Genomic DNA, 8,894 nt, shown 5'->3' with positions numbered 1-8,894 from the left:
AAATATTTTACCCCCGTTTCCGCAGTGAAAAATAACAAAATGGCTGCCTCTGATAATTTATCGAAGAAGTGCTGCGGAAACATGGCCTTAAACTTTAGTCTCACTGTCTTAATGCACTACGGTATGTCCGTTTAAACTTTTAAACTAAATTGCTGAGTTTTCTTTTCCAGAAGGAGGCCTTGTGTGAAGATGTTATTTATGCACTTCAGAGGCTTGTCAAAGGATTAGCATCTTCAAGACAAGGAGCAAGACAGGGATATGCTACAGCACTTGCAGAGGTATAAAAAAAAATTGTTATTCAAAAGTGGCTGCCAAATGTAATCCCCCCCCCCTTGCTAATGTATTGTTTTATTGTTAACACAGTGCATGTAGCAGATGCCACTGATGCAAAATTTATTACTGTAATATTAGCTTGTGTCCCAATAAAAAGGAGGGAAAAGGGTTTTTTCCCCTAAAGGTTGTTGCAAATGTTGGGATTGGGAAGTCTCATATTTTAGTAGGTTTCACTTGAGAAATAAATATATTATGATGCTTGTTTACAATAGATGTTTAGTATATACTGTACACTTGTATCTTGTTCAGATTTGTAAGAAATAACAAATTTTTATTTATTGGATAATCATAGTAATTGAAGAAAATGTATTAAATGCAATTTGGAATATTCAACTAAATCTAGTTAATAATAGGTACCATAACAATTAACTTTTGAGTAGGTTGATCAGCAATTATCATGGTGTTTAATTAACATGAATAATCATTGATTTATACTGTGTTTGTCCTAAGCTATTGGCATTGCTACCTGTCATCAGCTTGAAAGAGGTGTTTGTTTTGATTAAGAATCATCTCCATTCCAAGACAAGTAAACAGGTAAAATCATTTTACAAACTAACAATTAAACCTTTCTCATGGATCTCTATTTAGAAATGATAGTTGGTTTCCGTCTGGAATGAAACAGTCATAAGAGATTAAACTAGTGCCTCTCTTTAGTTTTTAATAAAGGTTGCACACATTATCAAAAGTGTATATTACACAATATACTTTAATGTTTCCTGTAATTCTGACGTTGTATAAACACAAATTGGTACCATTTTAAAGCCCTGTCCCGATTAAAATTTAGGAATCAAGATTCATTTTATTGACTTTTCCATAAAAAATACATATGTATAAAATGAAAATGTTTTGTTTTAATACACACATTACCAAGTAAAATTTAAAGTATATTAAAATAAGTAAAATACAAAATATAAAAATGCAGTACAATGCAGTATTCGGAAAAAGGTAAGGGAGTGTCTCCTGGGGTGCTGCCCAATTCACTATTGTGTAATTCACACTTCTATCGTATACAATCATAGTTACAACTTTAAGAGATTCTAATGTAAAAATGAAAATCATTAATGTAAAAGAGAGACATAAAAAAAAAATAGATTCCCAACAATAAGATCAAAAGGTTAAAAAATGTGTAAAATATACAGTTTACATTATTAAGATTCATTTTTATTTGTTGGCTTATCATATTTAATTTGAAAAAAACATGGCTAAATAAATGTGGTCATGATGACATCACATCATGACGATATATAGGCACATCATGGTCATAAACAGTTTTTTGTGATCATCTTATGGGCATACAACAGTTTTTTTGTGATCATGGGCATACAACAGTTTTTTTGTGATCATATGTTCATACAACATTTTTTTTGTGATATGGGCATGCAGTATTTTTTTTGTGAACATATGGGCATACAACAGTTTTTTTGTGATCATATGTTCATACAACATTTTTTTTTTGTGATCATGTGGGCATGCATCAGTTTTTTGAAAATCTGGACGGTTTAAGATAGTATAATACACACTCCAAGTATTGAAATGCACGCCATCGTGTCAGAATTCAATATTTTGACATTCAGTATGTCATCATCAGGACAGTTTAAGGGATAACAGTTAATCTGATGCCATATTTGTGTAATATGGTGGAATATAAGTTAGAATACCAAGTTTGACCTTGATAGCTATTACCAATCCCGAGTTATAAGCTTCCAAAGTTGGAGGAAATTGCATTTGCGCATCTTGAAGAGCCACGCCGCTTTTTTGGGCCGTCAATATCTCGGAAACTACAAAACCTATAACCCTAATTTTTTTAAAGTGTTGGTTTTTCACATAGTAGATCATTTTTATGGAGTTTCATCAAAATCTGAGAGGGTCATACTTTTTTGAAATCTGGTTGATTTGACACGGAATGACCCTCTAGTTTAAGCACCACTCTTGAATAAACAAAGCTAATCATCCAAACGTTTTACAAGCACTGTGACGCTAATTTAGTAATGTACGGTAATATTCCACAATGTGGCCCAAAACTTTGCATTGATTGACAGGAGGAACGAGAGCATCTTTTTGGCCAGGTGTTTGCATACATCGCCGTAGTACAATCTGGCAGACTGCAAGCAGTAAGTATTTGCTATTCTATACATTTTAAAAATATAGTTTTTATTAGAATTTGTTACATTATATATTGCCATAAAAATATTTCACTTGAGATTTTCCTGAATTAGGCGTAAAAAATATATCACAATATATGTAGAAGTGGTTTGGTGCAGCGGGAACAGTTTGGTTTCCCAACCTCAAGATTGAGGTTTCAATCCCTCGCTGTGCATTTCACTTGTGTCTTCAAGCAAGGCACTTTATCTGCATTGCTTCTCTCCATCCAGGAGTATAAATGGGTAGCTGAGGCAGTTCAATGCAAAAATGCGCTGATATATTTCATGTAGCAAACTAAATTTCCCCCATAGGCGTTATTCCATTGACTGGGGTAATAGTAATGTAGAAAAGCACTTTGACACTTAGTTGAATAGAGAGCTATATAAAAGCCTGCATATTATTATTATTATTATTATTATTATTATTATTATTATTATTATTTAATTATTATTATAGCTATTCATAATTCATTAATTTCATGAATAGAATTGAATTTGTTCAGTAGTTGAAATTGACATCAAGTATTTTAATTACAAGTTAGTTGCGTAACAATAATATGTTTGACTACACGGACACATTATTGTACATATACAATTATGGCCATTATTATACTTTGCCATTTGAAACAAGTTTATGTTATATATATGCTGAATTAATTTCATCTTAAAATGTAACATATATGATACTTATTTATGTTGTACAAATTGTCTCTGACTTAATTTTTCAAAATCTGAATATACATCTGAGATTTCGTTTTTCAAATTAGGAAGATGGAAAGTATACAGTAAATGTTCTTGCAAAGCTTAAAGCATTTGCAGACAAGAAAAGCTATCTACAGGAAGTATGCACTCAGGCAGCAGCAGACTTGATTTGTATGGTAGGGAGAAATTTTATTACTGTTGTTAAATTGATAGTCCAGCTATGTGAGCTAGTCTGCCCTCATTAGATTAGAGTGGCTTTGTGGTTAAGATGCTACTTCTGTTCCAAAATTTCTGGGTTTAATCCTTTTAACTATGATACATTCCAGGTGATAAAAATATTCTATTTTCTTTTATACAGACAACTATATTTTCTTGAATATTAATCTTTGATGAACCACCATTATTCGGTATTAATTAGTACATGAATAGAAATTATTAATATTAGTTGATGATTAATATTAGTTCCTGAGCAGTTGGCTGAGAAGAATTCTTGTGCTGAAGACCTCTGTTCAAACCCGGCCAATCTGGGTTTAAATTGGGAGTCTGATCGCTGGGCTCCTCGAATAACCTGCACATTCAGAAATAGTCTTGGTTAAGGACAATGTTTGTATCCGTATGTGTTTGTTATATGTTTGTAGTTAAGCCGGGTGGCACTGCACTGCAGCTGCTACCCGGGTCTGCAGGGGCCCAGCCTAAACTTCTGATTTCAAATTAGAATGAGGACGAATAAAGGATTATTATTATTAACCAAACCTTTTGAGTCTATTTTTTTTCTAATTTTTTTTTTTTTTTTTTTTAGAGCTCGAAAGAAACCTTTAGTGAGCATATCTGGCCGTCTTTGAAGACTGACCTGAGTTGTGGCTGGGAAGGGTGTCCCCCTCACGTTTTGCAGATCCTGTTAACATGCCATCGCTGTTTTCCTGTATGTATCACATTTCAGTGCAACTCATAAACTAACATAGTGTTAATGGTCACCTGATGTGGCAGTGAAGCTCTTCAATTAGCATACTGTAGTATTAATGGACATCTGTTTAATTTTACGTAGTATTTGATGGACACCTTCATAATGTGACAGGTGCTCATTAATTGTCATAGGCCTAGTTCAGACTAGGTGGATAAACCCGGCTCAACTCACCGGGTTTATCCACGTGCCAGTCTGACTTAAGTGGCTTATCTCAAGCCGGGCTGTGTTCCTATAGTAACTAGGCCTGGCGTGCCAACGTGTTTAACTTTTCTAAGCCGGCCTTTAATCGTTGAGGGGGTCTTGCATTGACTTCCGGGTAACAAAATGACCAATCAGCATTCAATTACGCACGCTGTGAGCGAGCATACGTTTCTAGCCCAATGTTTCCAAACTCGTTTCCTGGTTACGGTTCATTATGCTAATTCTCGCGCCTGGCTAATCCCGCTAGTCTGAACGCCTGGCAAAGTTAAGCCGGGCTTAACTCAAGCCTGGCTTATCTCCAAGTCTGAACGTAGCCATAGAATTTTATGTACACCTGTGTTATGTACTGTTACCTTTGCCATTGTTGTTATAACTTTACATATTACCATTTAATTATATGTTTGGTGTTAGTAGTAACATTGATTAATAATATTATATTACAATTACTATTATCTTCATCATTAATATTAATTTAATTAAAGTATTTTGTAAGGCTGTTTTTCCCCCAACAGGATGTTGTTAAAAGCAAATTTCTGAAGACACATTGGCAGCACAAAGACATCTTACATCGTGGCAATCTTGGTCACATTGTAAAAATCCTCACAGTAAGTGCTCTATCATTCAAGCAGCCATTTTGTCTAAATTTGTCTTTTGAAGATCAAGTGTGAAAAAAACTTGCGTAAAAAAAAAGCAGCTTATCTCCTTTTTAATAATCAGTATTTCCATAAGAATACAGGAACTCTTCCCTCCCTTTTCGGCCTAAGGCTAGATTTTTTTATATCTTAACCCACTGCCACAAAAAATGGAAATTTCAAAAAAAAATTTTCTTTATATTTATTATGCCTGATGCTGCCTTAAAAATATTATTCCTAGTTAAAAAAAAAAAAAAAAAAAAACCATCCCATTACTACACTGTTTACATTCACCAATACAATTTTATTTTTATTTTTTCCTCTGTGTGGATGTTTTTAGCAGTAGTATTTGCTAAATGAAAAGCCAAAATTTTATTTTTATTTTTGTTTTTGCCCTACACTGACGATCTTTAAAAAAAATAATTTTGCGAAACAAGGTATAGGAAAAGCTCACATATTGAATATTTTCTAACAATTTTTTTGAGAATCAAGCTGACTCTAAATCTCTCCACTATTGTAGAATAATGTTTTACACTTTTCCATTCCCATCTTCTCGACCTACATTTGGCATCAAGCCTCACATAAATCTGCCAAAGCAACTGTCTAGGCATCGATTCCTAACCTCCACATTATACCTCTCACCCCACCCAGTATAAGTATGGTAAAGGTCGAAACCTGAACCTTTGGGCTTACAGGCTGGAGTGCCCGTCTCCCTGTCCTTTGGGCCAGACTGTGCAAGGCTGTGAGGGGGGTTCGCCACTCCTTCCTGCACAACAGTCTGTTTTACCTTCCTAGCATATGCCAGTACCCATTTATACTCCTGGGTGGAGAGAGACAAAGGTAGATAAAATGTCTTGCCTAAGGACACAAGTGACTTGCACAGTGAGGGATTCGAACCTCCGACCTCAAGGTTGAGAGTCCAAGCCACAACCGTGTCACAACACTTCTACTATATTACCTGTGCTTTCTTAACAGGAGTCTACAATTATCTCGCATCCAAATGTCAACCACGTCTGTGATGAAGTGCTCAAGCTTGTTCTTCAAGATCAGGAAAAACTTGCTGTGTTTTGTCAACAGGTTATAGATGGTCAGTTTTTTTAAATTTATTTATTAGTTTTTTTCATTCAGTATTGTAAGTGCCAATATCAGGATGAATTACACAGGCTTTTCTTTTTTTTAATGAATAGAAACAACTTCACACCTTTAACCTCATAAGGAAACTTTATGAGAACATTATTTCTTTCTTTGTGAAATTTGAAATTCTCTTGCTTTTGGATAAGAATGAAATATAAAATTTTTAAAATATTACCATTGTGTAATATGTTCAATAACTTGAGGATAAAATTTTTTGATATAGTTTGAAGAGAAGTGGCCTACTCTGCAAGGCTCCAAACCCCCCCCCCCCCCCCCCTACTATTGCTAAAGTCCCAAAAAATCACAGTGTACGGTATATAAACATACTGTATGTTTTGGGACAACTCATGTGTGTAATAAGCATGTAATCATGGCCATGTTTATATTTTTCAGTTGTAAGTTTGATTTAAACTTCAAACCTGATGGGGAAAATACATGTATCATAAAAAGAAATTCTAGTTTGTGCTTTTTCTGTATTTTAATTATCCAAATTTGCTTGTCCTTTCAGATGGGTTGCTCCTTGCTCGGCAAGAATGTCGATACCTTGCACTACGACTTGTAGAGCGTCTTCTACGTGAGTGTAGTGCGCAAAGTGTTGATCATGTGATTAGTCCGGCTGTTGTAAAAGTTTTCCTTAATAGCTTGGCAAACAAACAACATTTTCTACATGAAGCTAGTAAAAAATTTGTAAGTATATTTATGGTGGATTGTGTTTTTTTGCTTTTCCATTAAATTAATCTTGTAATTATATTCAGATTCTGATTGTTAACAAAACATAACCAAGATTTCATTTTTTATTTTGTTTATTTGGCAATATATGTAAAAAAAGCATAGTAAAGTACAGCAAAAATTGAATGACTTATTTAAAACTGCTTGAAAAGACAAACAAGAGACAAGATTAACAAAAAACACAGCAAAAAAATTCAAACAACCACAGACACATTTCAGTTTGCTAGGACAAAAGTGAGAGACACTGGTATTAGGTGTGTCTGTCTAACAAAGCGTTTATACATACTTTAAAGCAAGAAACATCAATTGCTTTCAGCCTAGATATATTCCATTAAACCTGTTTTCCACATAGGCAAGGTTTATTCACGCGAATTGAAGGCGTCGATTCAGTTCCTGAGCTCTGATAGGTTGTGTACATTTTTCGCTTTGCAAAAAGTAGAAACAGTTCGGACTACCAATTTCCCTGAAGCGAAAACTCCAATAGAAATGTGAATGTGCATGTGCATGAACAGCGCTTCCGATTTGCGCGAATAAATTTGCCTAGTGGAATACAGGCTTTATGAACTGTGCATTGCTTGTTTAGGCAGCTACTACTGTACAATAGGAATAGACAATCCAAACCAAACTATTGTAATACAGTCAAATGTTTATTTTACGAACGTCAATTTTACGAATAGTTGATTTTACGAATGGGGTTTGCCCCCCTGATGATGTCATCATCGACCAATTATTACCGTAAAAGAAGTCTGATTGTGCACGTTTTACAAAGTGTTTTTCTTAAAAATATTCAAGCTTGTTGTATTTATTTATTAAAAGTTTGAGCTTTTCTTCCATTTCTGATCACTATAATATATTGTAATAGTCCTAACCAGAACAACGAACTACCAACGCAAGTGTCGTCGGATTAAGCGCACATGTTTACGATGACGAATGAGAGTGTTGGGGTCAGCAATTCATTGACATCACGAATGCTAGATATGATCGCGAAGTGCATCTAAACAACACAATTTCGCTGATCTAAGAACTAGAAAGAACACGATAGAAAGGTCCATAAAACATACAGATGTTTGATTAAGAGTTAAAATAATATTTTAGTGGAAGAATACCAGCGATTACAGTAATTTGGTTTTTAACGAAGGTAAATTCAACTAGGCTCTAGCGAGGTAGACCACGCTGCTGCACAGTCGGTTCGTGCTAGGCCTGGCTGCCGTTAGCCTATTGGCGCTCAATGGCAGGGGATAGCTAGGCCTAGGCATTGGAAAGTGACACCCGATCTAGTTTACAAATTTTTCAATTTACAAATACCCCTTGGTACCAAGGGGTACGTAAAATGGACGTTTGACTGTATTTGTTAATAACCATCAAACTAATTGTTAAACTTAAACTAAACTAAAACTCAAAATATTGGATAAATAATTAACAGTACATTTGTACATTGGTTTATGGTTTATTTTCTTCTCTATGTTGTTGTTAAGTGCTTCAAGGTTGTGACAACGTGAGGCGCTATAAAAATCTAAAATTATTATTTATTACTATATGTCTGAACTTAAGGTCTTCTTCTCATAACATATTGAAAATAAACAAAAAGTCTCATGTACAAGCTAACAATCTAAAATGTTTTTTTAGAGTACAACATTACCATTGGTTGTCAAAGAGATTCAAGATGGTGTTACGCAAGTTGAAATTGTAAAATGTCTTATAAGCAAGTAGGTAGAACATCTTTTTTTCTGTACTGTAACCTAAATTTATGTATTTATATAGAAGCATAATACGTATTATTAATGTATATAGCAACTAGGTATAATCTCTTATATACAGCATGCTTGGATGTATGGCTCTGCAAGTCAGTAAGCAGGACTTTTCATTTATAGGATTTTATATAGCGCAAATATCCAGAAAACTGCTTAAGGCGCTTTTGTCCATGGTCATTGGATACAAAATTATTCATATAAAGCATGTGACCTCCTCCGCTCCCTGGGAGGTATTTTTATTTTTTTTATTTTATTTATTCAATCATCCAACAGGACCAAGAAGGTCCCACTTACAGGCGAAGATTGT

The 8,894-nt window shown here is 34.4% G+C and overlaps 1 protein-coding gene across 1 annotated transcript; it reads left to right on the top strand.

Moving 5' to 3' along the window:
- Positions 1-170: 170 nt before the first annotated feature.
- LOC117118932 (myb-binding protein 1A-like protein) lies at positions 171-8,823 on the top strand (the record flags this gene model as incomplete). The annotated part of the gene is made up of 9 exons (XM_033263665.1): positions 171-278; positions 784-867; positions 2,373-2,444; positions 3,242-3,352; positions 3,976-4,098; positions 4,854-4,946; positions 5,949-6,060; positions 6,616-6,794; positions 8,463-8,823. Coding segments are annotated over 9 exons (966 nt in total), but the record flags the coding sequence as incomplete, so codon positions are not given.
- Between the last annotated feature and the right edge of the window lie 71 nt (positions 8,824-8,894).

This window comes from Anneissia japonica, unplaced genomic scaffold, assembly GCF_011630105.1.
Source record: "Anneissia japonica isolate Jap-2015-1 unplaced genomic scaffold, ASM1163010v1 scaffold19854_len8937_cov119, whole genome shotgun sequence".
Taxonomy (NCBI): domain Eukaryota; kingdom Metazoa; phylum Echinodermata; class Crinoidea; order Comatulida; family Comatulidae; genus Anneissia; species Anneissia japonica.
Note: the sequence above shows the minus strand (reverse complement) of the source record. Positions and strands in the feature narration are given on the sequence as shown.